At 42.7% G+C, this 25,343-nt stretch overlaps 1 protein-coding gene across 4 annotated transcripts in view; it reads right to left on the minus strand.

The window, feature by feature from the left end:
- Positions 1–1,306: 1,306 nt before the first annotated feature.
- Usp3 (ubiquitin specific peptidase 3) overlaps positions 1,307–25,343 on the minus strand; it is a 75,874-nt gene continuing 51,837 nt past the window's right edge. For 3 of the 4 annotated variants that reach the window (XM_039081751.2, XM_063265769.1, XM_039081750.2), the window contains 7 exons: positions 19,597–19,743; positions 16,904–17,010; positions 16,727–16,807; positions 5,792–5,910; positions 5,437–5,550; positions 5,263–5,330; positions 1,307–3,707 (listed from right to left, as the gene is read on the minus strand). In XM_039081751.2, coding sequence (XP_038937679.1) covers positions 3,542–3,707; positions 5,263–5,330; positions 5,437–5,550; positions 5,792–5,910; positions 16,727–16,807; positions 16,904–17,010; positions 19,597–19,743 — 802 coding nt within the window. In that variant the 3' untranslated portion in view covers positions 1,307–3,541. The remainder of the gene's footprint in view (positions 3,708–5,262; positions 5,331–5,436; positions 5,551–5,791; positions 5,911–16,726; positions 16,808–16,903; positions 17,011–19,596; positions 19,744–25,343) is intronic. The other variant, NM_001025424.2, reaches the window with a different exon arrangement.

A 25,343-nucleotide genomic window follows, 5' to 3' on the forward strand; every position in this document is an offset into this window, starting at 1 on the left:
CAAGGTGTTTTCATTGGAGATAATTAGCTACAACAGCTCTTCCTGGTCGCAGCCTTTCTCCCTAGCAGGATGACAGTATTCGCTGTTATAGCGTGTGTCAGTGGGGCTCCCCTGCTCACCCTTGCTGGGGGCGGGGGGAGTCCTATCTGCTGAGCTAAGGGAGGTGACATGCCCTAAACTGTGAGTGGAATGTGAGGATCATGCCTGTTACTTTAGCTCAGGACATCGATGGCTACCAGGCAAGGATGAGCTATCTTCAAACCCCAATGGCTCCATTTTTACCCTGAACTGTCATAAGATTCATCTGAAATGTTTTAAAAGTGTGTGTGTGTGTGTGTGTGTGTGTGTGTGAGAGAGAGAGAGAGAGAGAGAAGCTGACATGTGCAAGTGTTCTTGGGGGTAATTTGCATAGTTTCATTATCTGTCCTAGATAGTATTTCCCAAAATGTGAGGTTGGGCAGAGGCAGCCCTTTTTCAGTTTCTATTTTTGAACACTTAACTGACTGTAAATGACGGGAAGTGAATTGGAAGTCTGATGGGTTTAGATGCTCACAGGCTGCCCTCCGCTGCCCTGCTTTTTAGGAGCAGTATGTGTACCTGTGGTGAGAAGTGTTCCAGCACAGTTGAGGGTAGGCACTGCTGTGCTGCGGACCTGGAAGTATGAAGCTGCTCTTAGTACATATGACATGATAGAAACATAAGACAACTACAGCTTCCCCTGAAAGGACTCCACAGAATCCCTTAATGACCACTCCCCTTTCCTCCTGCTCATGTAAGCTACAGGACCACCCCCTGCTGCCTGTAGCTCTGCCATGTCTAACTCCACTGGAAACAACCCAGGAGTAACATGGGAAAGCAGACAGACCTTTAATGCCACTTTCCACAGAAAAGCCCAGCTGGTGAGGCAGGACTAGGATGTGATTGCAGCACGAATGAGTGAGTCACGTTCACAATGACGTCCTCTTGGCATCATATGGACAACTAAGTTCTAGTGGCCAGTGATCTTGGCACAGCCACCCCTCACTTGACGGCTACTGCCCAGTGCTAACAGTCACAAACACGTGCCTCCTCTTTCCTGTGCTGTGGCATCTTCTCAGGGCTGTCCCCAGCCACAGAGGACCCATGCTCTGGAAACAGTTCTTACCTGAGCCTTTCCAAAGCCTGGGCAAGAGGTGACTCCAGCAGTCAGATTAACATGAGAGTTTAAGGGACTGGGGAGGTTACAGTGGGTTAAACATGTACAATAAACCAAAGTGAAATACTTCTGAGCAGGTACCACAGATGTGAGACATGACACTCACCCAGCGCCAGCACATGTGACTGGTTTAATTACATCATCTGTCACTACACACTGAGTAGAATACAGTGGATAAGCATAGGATTCTCCACCATGGAGAGAGACTTATGTTGCCACAGTTTCTATCCCCACCTGTGTGGGAAGACTTGGAGTTTCCTGTTGCCAGGGGCTGATGGGACAGGGCATGCATGAGGCCCTGCCTCAGCATAAGCTCTGAGCAAGAAGTTGCATGCCGGTTAGCACACATGGGGAAAGCCAGCCCTAGACAGTACAGAGATACGCTTGTAACAGGTGCAGTAAGGCTACACAGATTACAAACAAATAGGCACATGGACATCATGGGTGTTCGTGGGCACAGCCAATGGGCAGTCACTTCCTCAGAGTCTTCATGGTGCCACTCGGCCATTGTTGCTTAAGCAAAATCAAGCAATAAAGCTGCTACAAAAATTCCCAGAGACATTCATTCCCTTTTGTGTCAACAGTGTTGCCTGTCTAATGACCAATCTCCCCAACATGGCAGCCCAGTCTGCTGCTGCTGTCCCACCTGGTGTGACAGTGTCAGCTCTGTCTGAGTATTGTGTAAGTCATTACAAGTGCCTATTCAGAGGCCAAGACACAAATGCCAGAGGAGCCTGGATTAGCAGGAGCTGTGTGCAAAGTTAGATGAGACTTACATTCAGGCTTAGCTGTGATGGTATCAAGGTCCTGACATATTAGAGCAAATCATGCGACCCTCGATCTGTGGGTCAAACCAGTAGACTAATAGAAGTGCATAAGCCTCTACCTCATGTAACGTAGCACAGTTCCTCAATTTCTCCCTGCACTAAATCTAAGCTGTAGTGCTTAGACCAGTGTTGTGTGAGAGACCTCATGCCCTATGGAAATGTACTAGACCTTCCTGTGTCCATCCCTGACCTAACTAGTGTGACTGAGGAATGAATGAGTTTTCAACTTAACCACATGTAGTCATTGTATGGATTCAAGTTAGTGTTTTAATAAGGTGCTGATGCAGTGTGTAATTTCTGCTCTGAGGGAATGCAAGATTTCTCTAGTTAATATTAAAATGGAATTAGGTCATGTGTCCTCATCAACCTCACAGTGACCTAAGAAAACTACTACACTAACTTTTAATAGAAAAAAATGAGATTACTAAAAAGTCTGCATGAAGTACATTTTTGTCCCTCAAGGAAGTGACTATGGTACAGGCCATGCTGGAGTTCTACACTCTGACTTGCAGGTTACAAATACCTGCAAACTCGATCACTGGCCTCCACACTTGCTACTAGCTGCTGCCTTCTTTAAATGAACCAATTTTAATTTGGGTTGAATCCAAATAGTGCTTCTACCCTATTTTTGTGAACAGTATTTTTTAAGCTACTGGGTTTAATAGAAACTATTCTTGTTCAGAGACAAATACTTAATACCTGGTTCTGCTTTAGGCAGGGAGTGGGTTAAGACCCAGAGTGTCAATGATCCACTTCTGCCTGGAAGTCAAGTCTGGAGGAGACCTGACCTCTGATGGTCAGACAGAATCCACACACAGGACACACCTCTGTCATGCAGCTGAATCACAGGGCTTTTAAACACATATTTGCACTTGTCAGAGTTCCTAGCCTGCCTGTCTGCCTGCCCCCAAGAAAATATTAACAGAAGAACAGAAACAAGAAATAGAGCGATTCTGGAACTTGAGCACAGACGCAACGGAACTGACAAATTTATTTAATGCTGAGAAACAGCAACCCTGAGGCACAGGCAGTGGTGATGGCCTGGTCTCCTGACCTTCAGCTACTACGGCCTACAGTCAGAAGGGATTCCTGAGCAGTCACTGTGAAACCGGCGGGTCACAGACCTGCACACACGACCCTCACAACGGAGTCGCTGACCTGCCTGCTATGCAGACAGCAGGCAGGGTGGCTCTCAGCATGTGAGTACAGAGCAATAAAATGTGCCTCCGTGAGAACTGAAAACATTAATATAAAAAGTCAAACAGAACTAAGTTCTGGAAACTACTTATAAAAATTGAATTATTACAACTAAAGCAGCCAATCAAAATGCCTGCTGAGGTTTTCTGGTAGAACAACAAAAATTAGTTGGTGCCCATATTGGGTAAGTTACTACCACTGACCAAACTAAAACCCCAAACTGGAAATTGAAAAGTGCATACTGAAATTAAATCTTGGATCAAGTATTTATGGAGAATGGAAATGTTGTCCGGTATAGTAGATGAATCATGGTCAGGAGGTATCACAGTTTATCTGCTCCAGCTCTGGCCTGACGCTCTACATAAAACAGAATGTAGGCCTTCGCCTTCCCAACGGTCTCCTCATCAGTCACTGTCACAGTGCTGTCATTGAAATGGAACCAGCGGCCTTCGTGAACTGCATATGCTGTGTAATGCCCAGAACCAACCCTGTAAAGAAAAGGCAAAAAGTTTAAAAAAAAAAAAAAGAAAAGACTATAGAAGTAAAATAGTAAATATAAAAAGGGCTGGGTCTTGCACACCTTTAACCCCAGCACTTGGGAGACAGAGACAGATGGGTATCTCTGAGTTTATATAGTAAGTTCTAGGGCTACATAGTGAGACCCTGTCTCAAATGATGAGAAAGGCTACAGAAGTCACAAAAGGATCTTTGGAGCTGAGTGGTGTGAAAGGTCACTGATCTTAATAAGCACAGTAATTAGAGAATAAATCCCAGAGATCTCGTTTGAGAGCTCTTATGTTTACCTTCCTCTAAATCCACAGACAAGGATTGTATTGAAACTGGGAAACAAATAATACACTGACCACAAAAATGAATTTCTAGAACAAAAGAGATGGCACGGAGCCAGCCCAGAAGCTAGAGAGCTGTAACAGCCTTGTATGCATAAGCGGAAGCCTCTAGACCCAAGGAAAGCTGATGCCAGAGAATCTGTCTGCCCTCAAGAAAACTGCTCAGTGGCTTGGTCACGAAGGACTGCCTGTCAGCACTGCCTGGTCAGACAGCAGCAGGTGGAGACCTCTATAACTGCTACAAAGATCCTTAGCCCAGTCTCCGCCTCCCTCTTACTGAGGAAAGAAAACAGCATTAGAGATATGTGGGGGGTAAAGGCAGTCACCATAGAATCCATGCAGAAATTCAGAGAGGACACAAAACTGTCCAGTGCCAACACTGATAGGAAGACAGGGCAACACCCCAACCATAAAACAAGTAGGATGTTAGGGGGAAAAAGGATAATTATTGCCAAATACAAAGTTGCCAGTAGACTGGCAGGAAGGATCAGACAAATTGGGAGACAACTCAGCAAATTATCTTTAGTAAGGATTCCAGGAATAAAAATCAAGATAGAATATAAAAATATTTCCATCAGTAAAGACACTCAGAGTGTCCCTGTTAACTACTAATGTGAAATACACCTGATTTTTCTTATGTCTATGAAAATCCTACAAACTTAGAAGCAGGATGCTTATAAATCAGCAGGGCTCAGCGTCCTGCCCTACTCACAGCTATAACAAGCTGATCGAACCATGTCTGCAGTGAGAGAAGAACGCTGATATGGGTGATGGCTGGCCCAAGTATACTGGTCCAAGTTTGGAAGTAAAATAACTTCTTTATCAGACTAGAAATGAAAAAGATACACCCAAAGTACAACCCAAACTTCCAGGATGAAAAAATAATGGATGTTATTCAACAAAACTAAAAATTAATTTTTAAAAGTAGATGACATGGTACATTATTTCAAATATTACCATTTCTAAATTTGAACTGGCATAAGGAAGCAGGATGTAGTGGTGCAGAGTAATAGATGGAACGCTCCTCATGCTTCACATCCTCCTCAGCAGTGCTCCACAGAGGAACATCCTGTACCCTATCATGACTCCACATTCATGTTTAGGGAGTACTGGGACAACTGGTGAGTAACTGGAAACTGCATGCCATTTTGTGTAGCTACCAAGTACTTCCAACTCTGACAAGCTGACGACTCACCCAGAGCCATGGTGAACAACCACGGCAGCGAGGTCATACAGGCAACTGTCGGGGCCACTGTTCTCTGGCTACAGAAAAAAAGAGAGGGTACCCCAAGGGCTTGGTTAGGAGCAGTTATCAAGGGCAGCCCAGTACCTACTTCTCTGTGAAGACTTCCTCCCCCCGCTGCCTTACCTCTAGTAGGTAGCACTTCATGTCCAGGCCTCTCAGTGGGAACTGAACGTATGTATCTACTTTGTTTCGTAAATATGCTGTCCAGTGAAACCTTTTCAGGTGCAAGCACAGCGCCTGGTAACAAAGCAGGGTGGAGACTGAGAACCAACTCCAACTTAACTCACCTTTCAGTATCTACGAGACTACAGGCTCAGTATATTGGGTGCCCCAGTTTTTCTTGATGCTGACACTGCTCTCTTCCTGTGTGCCTTATACATTATCAAAGGTTTCAGCGTTGGCTGCAGACCTTACAGACCAATCAGAACTGACTGCTCACATGAAGACAGACCCTAACCGAAGGAACCGCGTCACTGACCTTGGGAAGTTTTTGAATCCAAAACTTTTTTGTGGACTTTTGTTTCTTTTTGCACTTATGGCACATATACAACTCCGTCTCATCAAGTTCCTCTAGGTCAGTGAAGCTGCGAAGACAATCTGTGAAAAGATTGGCGTTTGATAGCGTTATAATGAGGTGGCTTTTATAGGGGAGCACCCTGTGGTCAAATGACCAAGTTCCTAGCTTGTGTTTTCAGCTTTGTAACTTTAAAAGTCAGCCACCCTCAGAGCACGCTGAAGACCAGCAATGTTTGCAGGGAAGAAAGCACGTGTTTAAAACACCTAGCTTTTATGTTTTTTAAATAAATGCAAGTAAAGATGGATTCCCAATTAAATCAACATCTCAATAGCTATTTACTCTCAATGTGTGACCCAAGCACATTTAAAAAGGTAAAATTTAGATCAAACATTTCAGTCTTATTTAAAATGAACACAGAGTGAAGAGCTAATCTAAACCCTCTGTCCTAGTTCAATCCCCCAGAGAAGGCAGAGCTGCTGTATTCTTTTAGAGATTTTAACTGATCTGGAGTTTGTAAACTGGCCAGCTGCCGGCTCTGTAGATGAGGCTCTGTTCATAAATGGATGGTCTGGCTGCCTTTACACCGCAAGAGAAAACGAAAGGCCTCTGCTCACTGGGCCTGTACAGGAAATGTTTCTGAACTCCTGCCACAGTTAGTAACTTAGAATTTGTCTGTGAAAGACATGTATCCTGTATGGAAAAATACAAATGTCTCTGTACCCAACTCTCGAACAAGAAACAGGCTCTAATACTTGAGAGGCCTGAGAGCACACCATGTCTGAGAGAGCCGCAGAGTGAAACCCTGTGCAGATGTTTGTCAGATCCAGGTTATTCACTTCCTCAGCTTCTCCCTGATTGTGGCCTCTGGATGTTGTGTTAATCTCTTTGCTTATTTTTATAAATTGTGTATTCTTAAAACAGTGGATTTGCTTGGTAAGTTGGGCAGCAAGCAGAACCTGGCAGGGCAAGGAAAAGCAATGATGCCACTGTTCTCAGAAGTTTCAGGTCAGTCAGCCTTGGCCTCCCTGCTCTAGTGCCAGAACAAGCCCCTTAGGGAGAATCAGGGCAAGGTCTAGCAAAGCTTAGGTGCACCCTGGTATGTGGATGGGCCACCATGGATCATGAGGCCCATGCATTTGTCACTGTGCTATTGCTCCATGATACCAATACCTTTGGGCCACATACAGGCTCCCTCTCAGCTCCCTTCACTTCCTCCCTTAAACCTTTCTCAGCTTTCCCTGTTTTCCTCAGCTTGGTCTGGATGGATCCTATTTATCCTAGTGTCCTCCAGACATAGTGCTTCAGCCTTACCCTTCCTAGAGCAAGCCTCAGCTACTAAACCCAATTTTGTAAGTAATATATAGGACACTGTATCCACATGTCTGTAACCACAGAGACCACTGGCTACAATGCACACTGGCTGGCACTATGACTCCCTTTAGACAGTCACTATGGTACTCTCAAGTTCTGAAACTAACCATGGGTGTTTTCACCAGCCAGTATAGCTGCATCATGTAAAAAGCTAATTGTTTCAGGGTTTAAAGGAAGGGGCCATGAAATGAGGAAAAATCTAAAACTTAAGAGTCAATGCAGTTCCAACTGAGTTCCCAGCAAGGGGCCTTTGAGAAGCTTCAATGACGGCTCACAGCATCCAGCGCATCAGCAAGAGGAAAGCTGACCCCACCCAACTGCCCTATGAAACGAGTCAACATATGGTGAGGAATCAGTCAAAGACCAGGAACAGCCCCCATAAGTAGTTGACACTTGACAAAGAGCACAGACAGGGAAGCTCTGGGGGAAGCAGTACTGACACATGCAGATAGCCATGTGCCAAAGTCATCACCTCGATGGCATTGCACCTCTCACAAAACAACTCGAATAGTAAAAGATGAACTCTTCAAAGACGGCAGTAAACAGTTTAGATAGCTACTTATACGGCAGTGGCTGCAATACCAAAGCAGGGCCCAGGAAAGCACTTACAAAGTAGACAGTATGCAAAAGATACTGTTAGAATTGAAAAGACAAGATGCCAAGTCACTCACAAACACGAGTGCACTTCCATACATTAACAATGCACCAAAAAACAAAAAAACAAAAAAAAAAAACAAAAACCAATGCACCAGCCATAAAGGACATGAGACAATTCTATCTGGAGTAGCATAAAAATATAAAACACTCAGGAACATGTTAAAGCAGCAAAAGACTTGCAGATGAAAACTGTGAAGTACTGATTGAAAACAAACATGAGAATACTCCCCCTGGGTGTGGATGGTTTCAGGATGGAAAGCACTGTTACTTAGAGGGTGACTGAGGAGTCACTAGACGGCTCTGCCAGTCTCTTTTGGTAATGGAAATTGTTGCTTTCAAGAAGTTCATGTCTTAGACCAATGGTTCTCAACCTCCCTACTGCTGTGACACTTTCATATGGTTCCTCATGTTGTGGTGACCCCCAACAGTAAAATTATTTTCTTTACTACCTCAGAACTGTGAATTTGCTCATGTTGAGAGAGAGAGAGAGAGAGAGAGAGAGAGAGAGAGAGTGTGTGTGTGTATGTGTGTGTGTGTGTGTTTTCCAAAGGTCTTAGGTGATCCCAAGGCCCACGGGGGTCTCAACCCACAGGGTGAGAACTGCTGTAGAAGTAGGCACTGACATTTAACGAGTGGATATCTGACCATTCAGAGCAACTCATCTGCAACTCTTGAAACCAAAACAAAATGCAGAGGATACTAGCTGGTCTGCCATCCACCATGTCCATGCCTACTACACCTCGTCAGCCATGTGGGCAGGATGGGGCTCCAGCACACTTCACACAGGCAATGGCATGGCTGGTCTATACACTGCACACCAGCACCCTGCCGTAACCTCCTCCCTCGGGAAAGCCTAGTGTAAGTGCTCCTCAGTGCTCGTCTGTTCTCTGCACCGTGTCCCAGTGTCTCCTCACCCTTCCTGCCCTCTTGAGATGCTTTCAGTGACTCCCCAGTATTTTTCCTCACCTAAATTACAGGCAAGAAGATCAAGATGAGGTCATAGGAAAAACCAAAATGCACCAGAAGGTATAAACAGAGTAGGTACAGTGATGACCGTGAGTGGCAGATGCTAGATTGGTTTTAAATTGGGTAGCTCTAACTGCTTTAAGAACTCCATTCAGTGCTTCTCCATCTCCCTCCTCTTCAGCTGGCTCTGGAGCTCTACACCTGCCAGGACAGATGTAACCGTAATATCACCGAAGCTGCATTAGGTCAGAATGCTCCAAGGGAGCCTCCCAGGAAACTGAGTAAAGGGACAACAGTGGAACCTGGCTGGGTTTACAGGGATCTGCCCACTGAAGCAGCCTCCACTCTGGGATTTCCAAAAGCTCTCTTCTCTTAGTGCTCCAGGAACCCTAGTACTTTATCTCATGGCAAAACAGAAAACAAGCCCAGTGTGCCTGTTCCATTTAAAAACTGCAAACTTTGATGTTTTGAGTTGCTCTGCTTTGCCTTCTTAAGACAGGGTCTCACTGTGTAGCCTAGGCTGGGCCAGAATTCAGGAGGATTCTCCTGCCTCCACTTTTTAAATGTCAGGGTCCAGCTGTATACTTACCACACCTAATCTATAAACAACTTTCAAGTCACAATGTTAAAGAGCCATGGTATAATCTGGCAACATGCTAAAAGATGCTGTGCTCTTCTGGGTTTTGTTACTTGGCCAGTTTTCCCCAAATTCTAGACTTACCAGGTTTCTTGCAAAAAACAAAAAGGGGTGTGTGTGTGTGTGTGTGTGTGTGTGTGTGTGTGTGTGTGTACACGTGTGTCATTCTCAGGCATGTCACTCGCCTCCCTGGAGAAAGTTTACTCTTTGCCCTGGAGCTCGATAACTAGACTGACCGGCCACCAAGTTCAAGAGACCCTCCTCTGTCTTCCTCCCCATTGTAGAGACCACAGCCTGCCTGGCATTTCTACCTCTGAAACAAGTACTCCATAGCCTTGTCCTTTGCCAACTAGAAAATGCTTTTCTACTCTAAGGAAGGCCATTTGTAAACATATATACGCACACGCAGACACTGCTTTTTTTTTTTTTTTTTTTTTTAAGAATGCCTACCCAGAGACAGCGTATCTTTAATGTCCACAGAAGTGAGCACTGTCAGAGTGGGCCCAGAATGCACCGGTGTGTTGTTCTGTTGATGCCCATATCTGAAAGCAAACTGCATGGCTTATGAAGTCCACTATGAGCACCCTCACCTTGCCAAAGCTTCATTGATCTCTGCTCATCTATTGTTGAGGGTATGGGTAAGGGGTGCTGACAGTACATTATTCCATTTCTAGGGAGAAATGACACCACTTTTTGAAACTCAAGATTCTCACATTTGAGGGCCTCTGTTTCACAACTGGCAGTTTTCCACATGAAAGAAACTGTCCAAATAGCATCTCCATGGAAAGAAAGAGGTAAAACCAGTTTGTTTTAGTCATTAGATCATCTTTTGAACTCTGCAAAGAATAACTTTGTGAACCCATAGTTGGAAAGTATACAGGATACATACTTTATTGCCTTTAAAACTATATAATTATAAATGTTCCATTTATAAAAAAAGTCAGAAAAACATTAGGTACAGTTCTCCTGGATCACACCTTCATCAGAAGTGTTCTTAAGAGTTGCAATGCACGCAAACCACTGAACTGAGGACGGGACCCCCGTTGAAGTTATCAGAAAGGACTGGAAGAGCTTGAAGGGGCTCGAGACCCCATATGAACAACAGTGCCAACCAACCAGAGCTTCCAGGGACTAAGCCACTACCCAAAGACTATACATGGACTGACCCTGAGCTCCAACCTCATAGGTAACAATGAATAGCCTAGTAAGAGCACCAGTGGAAGGGGAAGCCCTTGGTCCTGCCAAGACTGAACACCTACTGAGGGTGATTGTTGGGGGGAGGGTGGTAATGGGGGGAGGATGGGGAGGGGAAGCCCATATAGAAGGGGAGGAGGAGGGGTCAGGGGGATGTTGGCCCAGAAACCGGGAAGGGGAATAACAATCGAAATGTAAATAAGAAATACTCAAGTTAATAAAGATTAAAAAAATTATACTCAAAAATAAAAGAAATTCTGGGAGAATTACCCTCCCTAACCTTAACAAAAAAAAAAAAAAAAAAAAAGAATTGCAATGCACATGAACTGTGCCTAATGGTGCAGGCTTTACCCTAGCTGCTTAGGAGACTAAGGCAGGAGGGTTACAAGCTTAGGTCTTCTTGGGCTACGGAGTGAGCTTACAGACGAAGTGGGTACTTAAAAGACCCTGTCCCCAAATAAAAGATGTCGAAGGCTTTGCACACAGCTCAGCAGTGTGCCTGCCGACCTGTGTGCAAGCTTCTAGGTGAGCCTGGGTTCAACAGAGTCCACTCATGAAAAACAAAGGCACCCATTTTTTATCTTGCCTAAATTTCATCATTAGTCTCTTACATACTTCTATATGTTAATGTATTGTATTTATATATTCACTCACTCACAAGCGACTTTACAATATTTTGTGACTGTTCCTTTGGTGCAGCTATTCATGTTATCTTTCTAATCACAAAACAAAATCTATTCCACCCTGACCTACTGGAGGTCACTGGAGGTCACTGGAGGTCACTGGAGGTCACTGGAGGTCACTGGAGGTCACTGGAGGGTTGAATCTATGCCAGTTTTGATTCCAGTCTCTGGCAGTAAGCGGTGCTCTCACAGAAAAATACTGGCAGAACACCTACCAAGGCAAACTGGGCAGGCCTTCTCAAGAACTACCTCCCACCTGTGCGTGAGGTTAGAATTGTCACCTGATTGGAAATCACAGCCCTGGATGTGAAGGAACTGCTCTAGCAACTCTAGAGCCCAGCAACTCCCAGGCCAAAACCAGGGCTGTGCTCTAGGTCAATGATGCTACTAGAAATATGTCCACTGTGGTTTGATTTGGCCTTGCTCCAGGTTTGAAATTTTTCTTTGTAATATGCACATGTTTTTGTATCAACAACTACTGTTTCAGCCTTTTAGAACATCCCTACCCAGTTTCCATCCCATCTCCACTTGGCTTCTTTAGTGTCTGGTAAACAACATCTGCCTACAGAGAAACTGCTGAACAAATTTAGGGAGGAATTTTGAAGCAAAGTGTGGGGCTACCATGCTGAGTCTTCACACACACATCATGGTTGAGGTTTTTATTTATTACTTTCTTCTTCTAGGTTATTTGTTTCTTTTATGTAGCCCTATGTAGCCCAGGCTACCCTCAAACTCAAAATCCTCCTGTTCTGGCTACAAGTGCTGGGATTATCAGGAGTTCTCTACCATGCTCAGTGGTCTTGCATATTTTAAAGTATATTATTGAATACTTGTGAGTTTTTGCTGCTACTAGGATAGTCTTTTGCTGTGTCCAAAATGAATTGTTTTTCCTCTATTTTCTTGTTTTTAATTTTTATTGTATTTTGTGTATGTAGCTGTTTGTCTACATGTATGTTCCTACATCATGTCTTTACAATACCCCAAGAAGCCAGAAGAAGGCATTGAATGGCTTATAGCTGTGAGCTACATGTGTGTTCCTGGGATTGAACCCAGGTCCTCTGGAAGAGCAGACAGTGCTTTTAATTCTGGACCATCTCTATCAGAGCCTTTTTCTATTTCCTGTGCGACCCACTCACTCAGCTTTTCTGTGTTTAGAATTAGTTAATTAAAGTACTACTTGTGTACCTTGATTTTTTATAAAGTGAAGAATGAGTGGGGCTGAGGATGTATATAGTTCAGTGGGAGAGAGCTTGCCTAACATGCATGCCTGAGGCCCTGGGTTCAGTGAAGCTGAGTGAGCTCAGGATGTAGCTCAGTGGTCAAGTGCACACTTAGCATGTGTAAGGCACTTGGTTCTGTATGAGAGGAAGGGGAGGGAGGGAGACAGACTGATAAAATGTTTTAGGTATGTAATCAATCCATCTGCAAATGCTGACAGTTTGCTCCTTCCTCTTCTGTCGTTTATTCATTTTGCCTATTGGCCTCTTCCTCCAGAAGAGGGTGAAGTGAACACACTCAGTAGCAGGGCTCCCAGCTTGTCATGGTTTAAAGGTGGAATTCCCTGCCATAAGTACATGTATTTGAACCATGTGTTGTCTGGGCAGGCTGTGTAATCTTAAGAAGTGGAGCCTGGCTAAAGGAGGTAGGCCACTAAGGAATAACCCTTGCAGTGATACCAGAGATTTGGATCTGCTGTGAGTGAGCTCTGTGCTTTCCAGTCTATAACATGCTAAGTTATACCACAAGCTCCCACTGCCATAGCCACAGAGAGAACCCTGTCTTCATGCCCTTCCCATCATGGTGGACTATTGACCTCTTACACCATGAGCCAAAATAAACCCTTTCTCCTCGATGTTGCTATCTCTGTGTTCTCTTGTGTTAGAAAAGTAACACAGAGAAGTGGTATCAAGAAATGGAATCTGTGTTGTCATAAATTTGACTTTAAGATCTCTGTGGGCTTGTAGAAAGAATATATAAAAGTTTAGAGCAACAAGGTAGAGATGCCCTAGAATTATGTCAGCAGAGCTTAAAAGCTTTTCTGGAAGGAGTGTAAAAAGATCAGAACCCCAATAGAAATGCAGACAGTAGAGTGATCTCCTGAGGTTGAAGGACTCTACTGGGAATTGGCATACAGGCTACAGTCTGCAATATCTGTCTGTGTCCTGCTACCCTGAGTGAAGCTGAATTATGTCATGGACTAGTTTATTTGGTGGAGAAAATTTTAAGACAGTATAATATACAGATTGTATCATGGTTACAGCTCACTACTTTTCCATATTTACACAGAAGTAGAGAAAACATTAAGAACATGTGTAGTTTTGGAGGGAGGTGTGAGCAGTTGAAACTGGATGAAGTGGCTTGAACGAAGCTATGTGGTTAAAATGATTAGTATTGTTAAAAGGTGTATCTTACAATCTAGAGCCATTGAGACAGATGGCTTAGTGGGTAAAGGCATCTGCAGCCAAATCTGATCCCTAGGACCCATGAGGTAGAAGGAGAACAGACTCTTCCAAGCTGTCCTCAGATCTCTACCTACACAACTGTAATACCATTTAAATGTATTCTGTTGAGACAACAGAATTGGTAACCTGAGAGCAAGACTTCACCCAGTGAGGTCTCCAGGGCATAAACATACAAATTCATTTGAAAGGAGAGGGCTTGAATAGAGCACAAGATTCAAGGCTCTAGTAAAGACTCAAAGGGACGTCCTAGGACAATGTCCAGGTCCAGCTCTGCAGCAGATTTGAAGCATGTACAAGGTTACAGATTAATCATGCATTTCCATCTCTACACAATACAATCCAACACACCTAGTTGTAGAGGATGATTGTCTAGTGTACAGAAATAATGTTTGCTTTGTATTTGGATGGTTCCATGTGAGGTATAGTGTTAAATCTTCTGACTTGAGCCATTTCTTAATACATAATGGACTTGTATCTCTTTCCAATCCTTTAGACTTTGGATCTAGGCGCATCTTTACCAGTGAAATGTACAACTTGTACGCAGCAAGGGTAGAACTTTAAAAATTCTGCATTGCAAAGTAGTAGACAAGACGACTTATTAGTCATAAGGAGGCTACAAAGCCCCCACACACATTTCAACTGTGTCATAGTTTGTAGGTTTGTTTTTATTTCTTATTCATAGTAGATATACGACTTTAAATTCCTGGATGTCAAAACCACTAAAAAATAAGTAAGTAATGTAATTGACAGTGGCAGTTTAAACCTCTCAGGGAAGCTCCATGGGTTCAGAGTGGACGTTCTAACTATACAGAAGTTTACTGAAATGGAGAGGATTGGAAACTGAGCAAGTGTTTGAGTGGCTTGCTTAAAATAGCTGTGTGACAGCTTTGTGAGTTGTTTTAAACTACTTTGCATGTTGTCTCTGGGCTGGCTAACTTAAACTGCTTACATTTAAGATTACTACTGATAGTGTTTTCTTCATTTATCTGGTGGTTTTGTGTATTTTTTGTTTTATCTCCCTTTTTTTAATTTGGTAGTTTCCTGTCATGCAAATGCTTCACTCTTCCTGAGTACAGTACATTCATGTATTTTTCATGATAACAGCTCCCAGGCTGTTGACTGAATACATAATTTAACCCCATTTTGGCCTATTAGGTTTCTGCTGTAAGAACTACTATAAATACAATGACTATTCTCCAAGTTGCTTTTCTCTTGCTGTCTTCAGAATTATTTTGTACTTCTGACATGTTCACTATAACACATCTTTGGTGACAGTCTATTTTCTGTTGAATGTGGTGCTCTGAGCTTCTAGTATGTGTGGGCATCCAGTTTCTCTGAAGATTTGAAAAGTTTTCAGTGTCCTTCACCTTGCCTTTACTATGTGGAGGAAGTCCTTTACTCACTTCATGTGCCCTATAACTCTCACAGTTTTTGTTCTATATTCGCCCATACTGTAGCAGTTCAAACATGGTTAGTACCAGAGCATGTGGCTTTGCCTGCAGTTCTGGAACTTACGGACATGGACAACTATTGTTCCATCCGACTATCTCAAGGGCAATTCTGGCTAACACTAGAGCTTTTCTGTATCTGTGGTGCTAACTGTAGGTGAGAAGGTCTCTAGTTCCTACGTGCTAAATCCAACTGATGCCAAGCGTAGCCATCTTAGCTGTGTTTCTGGATAAGTAGTTCCAACTCCCTCAGCAAGGGGACAGCAGTAATAACACTGGTGTTTTGGCACAAGCAGGTATGAGTGGGACTCAGAAGAACTTCCTCCTCCTTTCTGGTACACTGTATCCCCTAAGGTGGGATGTGGTCTATCAGTGGTTGCTAAGCAGCTTGGGCTCTAGGGTAGCACAGTGAATTGCTCTTGAAGCAGCTCCTCCCACAAAGAATCTCAGGCTAGTGGGCTGTGGAGGCCTGTGGTTAGGCCCTGTGTCTGCTGCAGGTGGAACTGCTGGCGTTTTATTGCCTACCCTGTTCGTTGCCGTGGAGGAGCCACTGGCTAGGACTGTTAGAGTCCTGCAATTTGCTTTGTCCTAGTTTCTGATGCCTTTTTGACTCCCCATACTGATTTATAAAGTTCCCCTATTCCCTCAAACCATCACTTCCTGGGCTGGAGAGATGGCTCAGCGGTTAAAAGCTATGGCTGCTCTTCTAAAGGTCCTTGAGTTCAATTCCCAGCAACCACATGGTGGCTCACAACCATCTACAATGGGATCTGATGCCCTCTTCTGGTGTGTCTGAAGACAGCTACAGTGTGTGTGTGTGTGTGTGTGTGTGTGTGTGTGTGTGTGTGTGTGTGTGTGTGTGTATTTTAAAAAAAGGTTTGTTTTTTTTTTAAAGCATCACTTCTCAAGATACACATTTCTTCAGTGAGTGTGGGGACATATGTCTTGTGGGTGTTGAGTTGAAGGTGCAGTCTGGTCTACACAGACAGTTTCAGGGCATCTGGAGCTGCAGTTTTCTTCTGTGCCTAATGGCATACAAAGCACTTCCATACAGCCATCTGGAATCTTTCCCCATAAATTTTCAATCAGGTCTTTTTCTTTGATTACCTAATACTCATTAAGGAAAAAATGAATTCAAAATTTCTCACAGTATAGGAGAATTTTAAGGGTCTTGCCATTAAAAGCCAGTCTTGGGACCTACCTAGACATTATGTCACTTATTTCTGAAATTATTGTTGTAACTGATGAAACTCCAGTAAATATTCTTTCCTTTGTTTGAAGATATTTGTGGGATAAACTAAATCCTGTTTCATTTGGCTAGAAAAAAAAGCCAATATTAAAAAGATAGATCTAAATATTTTACCCTTATGAAATGGGGTCTGGGGAGTAAGAGCAGCACAGATGTGAACCACACGCAGAAAAAAATGCTGAACAAACTATGAGCTCTGACAGGAACACCCAACATTAAATACACTTACCTCGTAAGGAGCAAACAGGCCCATTTTCCTGATTCTTAGAGCGCTTGCTTCTGAACTGACTTGGAATATCTAAGGAGAGATCTTAGAAGGAGATAACCAGAGTTGTTAAAGGCATGTGACTTTACCACAGGTTCACCAAAGAACACAGCAGCAGATACCCTGGCCAGTAGGTCTTACCTAGGAATGGATCAAACTTCCTCGACTCTGTCCCACATATGAGGCAGTTGACCTCATTCTGGAGAATTCCTCCAAATATTGTTGTGACAACAGTTGATGCTCCATTTCTAAAGACAACACCACATGGAAAACAGCTTGGTAAAATGCTCTTTTGATCCTTAAAACATTAACACTGGGCAAACAGATCTCCAATATGACTGAATACGGAACCAGATGACAGCTTCATCATCCCTAATATACCCCTCAAAAAAGAAGCAACTGCCTTACATGTTAATCTTTCACTTATGCAAGGCCTTGCTGAGGATACAGAATGCTACAAACTATTTACTTAAAGAAGTAAAGACATTTAATGCAGATTAAGTAAAACAGTTCCTTATGAAACAAAGAAAAACTTAACCACCCTAATGCTCCAATAATAGTTACGTCTCTGCTCCAGCTCCACTAACAGAACGAGGAAAGCAGAAGGAAGAACACCTGACGCAAAGCTTGCTAGAGAGGAAATGCTCATACCCAGCAGCAGTTCGAGTGCTCACCATTATTTTATCTGTAAAAAGTAAGGTAACTGGGGCTGGAGAGATGGCTCAGAGGTTAAAAGAACCAATTGTTCTTCCAGAGGTACTGAGTTCAATTCCCAGCAACCACATGGTGGCTCACAACCATCTGTGATAGGATCCAATGCCCTCTTTCTGAAGACACTACAGTGTACTCAATATACATAAAATAAATAATTCTACAAAAAGAAAAAAAAAGTCAGGCAACATCTCCTCTTGCTGGAATCTTACCCACAGGAGGCTCAGGATCAGGACAGAGCACCTGGAATAGTGAATGTCCCAGAATAGGAGTGTCAGTCTGAGCGTCCACGCTGCTTGTGAAGTGAGCACTCCTAACTGTGTATATTCTGCTATTCCTGCTTGTCAGTGGAGAGTCAGAACGCAGGTCATGTAGCTATTCTTCACACTCAGCCCTTTATTTAACCAAGACATTATCAATGGATAGTGAGGTTGGTGGCTCGGTGTCTGCTCTCATTAATAGTGCTATGATGGCCAAGTGTCAGGCCTGATATATTTTTAATACTTGCACTCAGGAGGCTGTGGCAGGCAGATCTTAAAGCAGAGTTTAAGAGCAGCCTGATTTACATAGCGAGTACAGTGAGTGCACAGTGTGACCCTGTCTCTAATAATAATAGTAATGATAATATAACAAATGCTTGTACATGAGCCCTGTGAGACTATAAGCAATTAATTGAACCAGAAAATAAGCCATATTTTGCCTGTAACAACTAGGTTCTCTTAGATTGAACAGCACCTTCTGCACCACATGAAGTTAAAGCTCCTTTGATGATGCAGACAAAAACCTATGCAAGCAACTTCTCCACTGCATACAAAAGAAATGGATTTAAAAGGATAAAAGGACATCAGGAATTACAGGACATAACCATCTCAGGGTTTCCTTTATATCCATGTCATAACAAGAACACATGAAATGCACTGAACATGAAGGGCAACAACTGACCCTTTTGTGCCAGTGTGCAGATGCACGCTTGCCTTGAACTGAGATGGAAACTGCTTCATTAAAGCAGCACATTAAACTCATCCCACAGTCCCTTCCTGGAAGAAATCAAGTTGCAGCCACATGATGGGTATGGCATTAAGATTCATAAATAACGGTCCCCAGCTCCGAAAAAAAGAACCAAAAAAAAAAATTCATAAATAATTTCCAAAGTGCTTGCTGTTCTGTTGTATTAGCGTTTCTATCTCATTACCACCAATTCCTTCCTGTAAGAAATGCTTTTAACAAATACCTCCTCCCGTGAAATGAAGGAAATAAAAGGAAAGCTTGGTTTTAGTATTTCAATTTTTTTCGCTGGCTGTCCTGGAACTCACTCTGTAGACCAGGCTGGCCTCGAGCTCAGAGACTTGCCTGCCTCTGCCTTGTGAGTGCTGGGATTGAAGGCATGCACCAACACCGCCTGGCTGAAAGTACCAGGCTTTAAATAAAGAATACTGAAGCTGGTGCTAAAGCATATCCTGTGAAGACTACACAGTGCAGTTCACTGGAAGGCCCATGGCATCATAAAATAATGATACTCCTCATTTCAGACAGGCTAACTTTGATAGTATTTTTTATATATGAATATGCCATGATAATATATAAACTTACATTTTTATTTAACACTAGTTTTAAATTGATGCTAGAAGGAAAAACAGCTCAACTGGATCTTAAGTCTTCCCTTTCTATACTAAACTCTGACTGGAACTTATGTTCCTGAGGAAGCTGGCAATTCAACCCAGTTACGTTTCTGTGATGCTGCAGGATTTGAAGGTGAGTGCCAACTACCAGAAAGTACTAGTCACTCCTTTCTTTCTTTGGGGAATGTGTCTTATAAATCCTAGTTAAAGAATCCTACATAGATAATACTGGCAACAGAAAAAGGCTGAGCATGCACAAGCTAACATGGCAGGCATACTCTGTGAGTTCCAGGCTAGCCAAGGGCTGGACAATAAAGCTGTCATTAAAAAAAAAAAAAGTAAATGACTAGAATCCAGACTGAAATAATAATTTCTTTCTCAGCAAAACAAATACTCATATATCAGAGTACGTGTCATAGTAAGGGACAAGAAAAAAAAATTACACATGGCAATACCAGCAGTCATTTCTGAGGGTTCTAAAAGTAAACATAAGCTAAGTCTTACATGCAGCATTTGTTATTTGCAGACAGTGTAGAATTCTCCTGTAGAATTGCTGAGCGGGAAACACCGTTGAAGCCACCCTGAAGTTCCAAGTGCAGATGATCCAAAAGGTAACGCATGAATTCATGGGCATCCTGCTGCTGATAACCCCTTCAAGTCAACAGACACAGTGTGAGAGGATGTTCTGCCTGCTCACTAATCATCATGAAGGACTGCAGCCCCATGCTCACAAGCACACCTCCAGCACCCCGGCCTCTGCCTCACAACTTCCATATGTGATACCTATTTCTCCTAACTTCAAAAACCATGGAATATTAGAGCTAATTGGATGTGTTGTAACTTTCACTGATCTCTCCACTTTAGAGATAAACTGAGGAACAAATGAGGTGGTAGCATGTGATTTACCTAAAATCATAAAAGAGTCATGGAGTAGGATACAAATCTGCACCTTTTAAACAGACCCTGAAATTTCCCACTCTCCATAGCTCCTCTCTAGAAAAGACCTAAAACTTTAAATTTTACAACTTACCCTAACCTGAAAACTATGTCTAAGCCTATACTAAAATAAATTTAGAGCACTATATATAAAAAATCGCAATAATAAATAATATTTTAGTTAAAAATGCAGAAATCGCTTTATTCAGTCTAGGTTGTCTTAAATATAAAATATAGAATTAGCAACTATCAACATATGTTCAAATATTTCTAAAGTTAGTAAGAACATAGCTATCGAGTACAGCTGGGAGGTGATGGTGCATGCCTCTGATCCCAGCACTCGGAAGACAGGCAAATCTCTCTGAATTCAAAGATGTTTGATATACACAGTAAGTTCTAGGGCAGCCAGGGCTGCACAGAGAAACCCTGTCTTAAAAAAAACAGTAAAAAAAAAAAAAAACCAAACAAACAAACAAACAGAAACCTGTCAAAATGCATAGTCTTAAACATCCCAGCAATTGGGAGGCAGAGGCAGGAAGATCTCTTTTGAGTTCAAAGACAGTCTTTCTTTTTTTTTTCCCATCTTTATTAACTTGAGTATTTCTTATTTACATTTCGATTGTTATTTCCCTTCCCAGTTTCTGGGCCAACATCCCCCTAACCTTTCCCCCTCCCCTCTCTATGGGTGTTCCCCTCCCCAGCCTCCCCTCCGTTACCACCCTCCCCCCAACAATCATGTTCACTGGGGGTTCAGAAAGACAGTCTTTCTACATAGTGAGTTCTAAGCCATGGCCACATAGTGATACCCTGTCTCAAACCTAAAAAGAAAGGGGGGTGGTTTATATAGATATATAGATTGATTCATCTTATTTGACTTTTTAATTTTAGAATTAACTGCACTTCAATAAAATATAATGTATTCCTTATAATTTTTTTAAAGATTTCATTTTGGCTAGGTGTAGTGATGCCCATCTTTAATCTAATCACTAGGGAGACAGAGGCAGGCAAAACTATGTGAGTTCAAGGCCAGCCTGGTCTACATTTCAAGTTCTGGTCAGCCAGGGCTACACAGAAAGACCCATCTCAAAGAAGTAAAAATAAGTAAAAAGACTTTATCTTGTGTATATCAATATTCACATGCATATCTGTATACCATGTAAATGCCTGATGCCTATTGGAAGGCATTAGTTGATGGATCCCCTGGAACTGAACTTACCAACTATGTGTGCCACCATGTGGATGCTGGGAATCAAACCCAGCTCCTCTATAAGAACTAAAAGCTACCTCAATCGATGCGCCATCTCTCCAGCACCCTATAACTAATTCATTCTAAAGACTTTCAGAAGTATTACTCAGTATTTTGTAGTTTCAATTGTTTCCCAGTTATATAATCCAGGCTTCAGAATCCTCTACAGCTGCCTGGGTTTCTCTCCCTTTGTAATCGGCATAAACGACACTGTAGGTTTTAAAGGTATTGTAGTGATTACTGTCAACTAATGAGGAAATAGGTTATGAAAACCCAAATGCAGTCTGTTACAGACCAGAAAAAAGAAATAACAGCGTTCTCAATGGTAACAGGGTTCTTTACAATTAATTGTTAGACCTAAGATTATCCTCTTCTTTGATGCCTACAGAAAGACTAACTGAAAATCTGTCAAAATGATGATATGAGAAACCACACTGCAAATACATAACACCTAAAGGACCTGGAAGTGTCCTTCCTAAATGGAAGGCCAGGAAAGAAACATACTGATGGAGCACAGTACAGTAGAACAAGGGTCTCTTTATAACTTGTGGTGCACATCTCAATGACAGTCCCTGCTTTGATAAAGAATAACCCAACAGTGGTTATCGATTGCCACCTGGCCAGGTGTGAAAGCACACATTCTGAATAATGAACATCATGATTGGCATACCTGTATGATACTATGTACTGGTACTGCCTAAACAAGATGGCTAAGACCAATGTAGAGTTACACTACAAGCACTGTTGGGTGTGGTGTGGATGCCTGTTAATCCTAGCACTCATCAGGCAGAGGCAAGAAGAGCACTAAGTTCCAGACCTGCCTACACAACTGAGTATGACCTCATCTCAAAGGGAAAATAAAATAAAAAAAAAAAATCAAAATTATTTCACACAAGTGTTCCACTGAGCTACTTTGAAGACAGAGGTGGGAGAATCAAAAGTTCAAGGCCAACCTGGGCAACCTAACAAGACTCTGTCTCAAACTAAAAAGGACTGAGGATAGCTCAGTGGTAGATCATGTGCCTAATATGTGCGAGAACATAGATATTTAAAATATATTAGAGTTTTCTTTTTCTTTTGAGTATGGGGGGTAGAACAAGGTCTTACTGTGTGTGCTACCCACCTCAAACCTGCAATCCTCCTGACTCAGTCCTGAGGGCTAGGATGTGTGTCATCACTCCTGGCCCATTAATGGCTCTTGACTAAATGACTTATTATTATACTGTTTGCATGCCTGGTAGAATTTTAAGTTCTATTCACATTTAAAATAGCTTTTAACTCAGAAAGTTACACGTTTTAGGAACTCAAGGCATATCAGGTTGTACATGGAAGCAAAAATGGCAAGTAGATACAGAATGCAAGTAAATACCATAACCTGATTTGATTCTATGATTTATTCATTTTTATTTTAAGTGCATTGATGTTTTGCCTACATGTATGTCTGTGTGAGGGTATGAGATCCTCTGGAACAGGGGAACAGACAATTGTGAGCTATCATGTGGGTGCTGGGAATTGAACCCATACTGTTCTTTGGAAAAGCAACCACTGAGCCATCTCTCCAGCCTACAGCGTCCCCCTCCCCCATTTTGATTTCTAAAGCGGCTTCTCTGAAGTAAACATGTAAAGCTGGATCCTAAAGAAAGAGTTCAGGATCACAAGGCAAATACAGTGGACAGAAGCAGTTGGCACAGACACCAAGACCACAAGGCTACTCATGTTGATGGAAGCAAGCGAGAGTAATAGAGGCTAGCACAAACACTTTGATCCACTTTCAGGAAACCATACATGTATGTGTACATAAGGCTGTTCATCTCAGCACTGTTAGGAACAGCAACACCTGAACATGTAAAAGATTATCACCGAATGCATACATGGAGATCTAGTAACTTGTTGTTTCCAGAAAACAGAAGGATAGTGAGGAACTAGAGTGAAAGAAAACATTCACTGCCTATCCTAATCTTAATCTTTTAAATTTGAACTGTGTCTATTTTGTCTACCAAAATAAACTAAAATGTATTTTCTTTAAAAAAAAAAAAAAAAAAAAAGACAGACAGGAGACGAGGCAGGGAATTCAAGGAAAGTATACATACAGTCAGTAAGTGTATGCACACTGGAAAAGGTCAAAACATGAAGAAATTTCCATGCTACTAGCCTTGATGTGTACAAAAAAGCTGCTGGTTACATTCACGGTTTTTTGGCCATGCTCACTTCAGAGGTAAAAGGTGCATGTCTGTGTTTCTGAACCATCAAATGTTCACCCCAGAAAGTTAGTTTCCCAGGCCTTGTCTTGCATTAAACAAGAAAAGCAGGCTTTAAAACATGAAAATGGTTTGAGGTTATAAATAAATACTATAGGAGCATAATCCAAGACTAACTGTGCTTCCACACGACCATGGTTTAAGAATCACACTTATAGGTGAGGGCTATGATAGGAAAGCCCCACCAGAGCTCAGTGGCACTACCATCAGCATCCTCACAGAACCGTCGTGAAAGCCCTACCTCCCAGCTTACACCTGGGTGCTGTGTGGTGATAGTCATAAGACCTGCATTTTTCAACAAAGGAAAATTCTTTGATTACATGAAAATGGAGAACAATATCAATTACTGCAAAACAAGAAGAAAGTTTGGCTGATGCTCAGCAGTAATTAAGGAGACATCAAAACTCATACGGATCAGAAATCACCCAACTTCTCAATATGGCTATCTCTTCTAAGTTCTTTCATTTATCAGTGGAAATAATAAAATTAGTAAATTCAGCCATTAACTAAATCATGTTCGCAGACAGGCTACAGGAAGGGCAGTGACATGGTGAGTTTGGAGAAAGGCAGATTGTACTATATTAAAATAGGGGAGTGTGCTACAACTGGCTGAGCCTGCTCAATGCTTGACCAGTGGTACCCAAAAGCCTTTGGAGTATGTCACCCACAGAAAGAGGTTTACTTGCTAATTCTTGAGTAGAAGGTTGATTTTCCCAGCCAACTAGGACCCCAGGAAGGAGCCTTTAGGGTTTTGGTGACTCCTGCTTGGTGATTTCCATCAGCAATTTAGCTGCTATTGATAGGTCTTTCTGAAGAGATTATGGGAGCTTGTTGTCCTGCCTATAAGATGTGCAGGGACAAAGGTAGAACAGAGATGGAGTAAATGGCCAACCAATGACTGGCCTAAATAGAGACACATTCCATGGGCAAGAACTAATCCCTGACACTATTAATGATCCTCTGCTTTGCTTGCAGACAGGAGTTCCTCCAAGAGGCTCTACACAGCAGCTAATAGAAACAGAAACAGAGACCCACAGCCAAATATTAGATGGAGCTCAGGGAATCTTGTGGAAGAGTTGGGGGAAAGGTCGGCAGACCCAAAGAGGACAGAAACACCACAGGAAGACCAACAGGGTCAACTAACCCAGACCCTGGGGGCTCCCAGAGACTGAACTACCACCAACCAAAGAGCAAGTGCAGGCTGGACCTAGAGCTCCTGCATAGGTATAGATGTGCAGCTTGATCTTCATGCAGGTGCCTCAACAACTGGAGCAGGGGCCATCCCTGAATGTTGCCTACCTATGGATCCAGTACCCCTAACTAGGCCACCTTGCCTGGCTTCAGTGAGAGAGGATGCGCCTACTTCTGCAGTGACTTGATGTACCATAGGGGGCACGAACTATCGAAGTGGGAGAATGGGAGAGGGAAATGGGGGCTAAGATCTGTGTGAAGGGGTACTGGGAGGATAGGATGATATAGGAATGTAAAGTGAATAAAATAATAAAACAAAAGTATGGGGATGTGTCAGACATTCAAGATGAAAGGACTATGATCACCCTGGGCACCAAGGAAGCTGCACTATGGCTTCACTCAAGGCACATCTGCTGTGAACAACTCCTAAACACTTCTAATTTTGGTCTGATCTGACCTTGGTAGTCTCCAAGGAGATGTGTAGACTGAACAAGAAGTTTCTGTTTTGACTTCTCTAAGCTTAGGAGTTAGCCTTGGCCAAAATGCTTTGTTGCTTGGTTTTCAGAAAGGATAAAGTACGTAGGGCTTGCCACATGGTAGACAGTCAATGAATGGAAACT

This window comes from Rattus norvegicus, chromosome 8, assembly GCF_036323735.1.
Source record: "Rattus norvegicus strain BN/NHsdMcwi chromosome 8, GRCr8, whole genome shotgun sequence".
In the NCBI taxonomy this organism is placed as follows: Eukaryota; Metazoa; Chordata; class Mammalia; order Rodentia; family Muridae; genus Rattus; species Rattus norvegicus.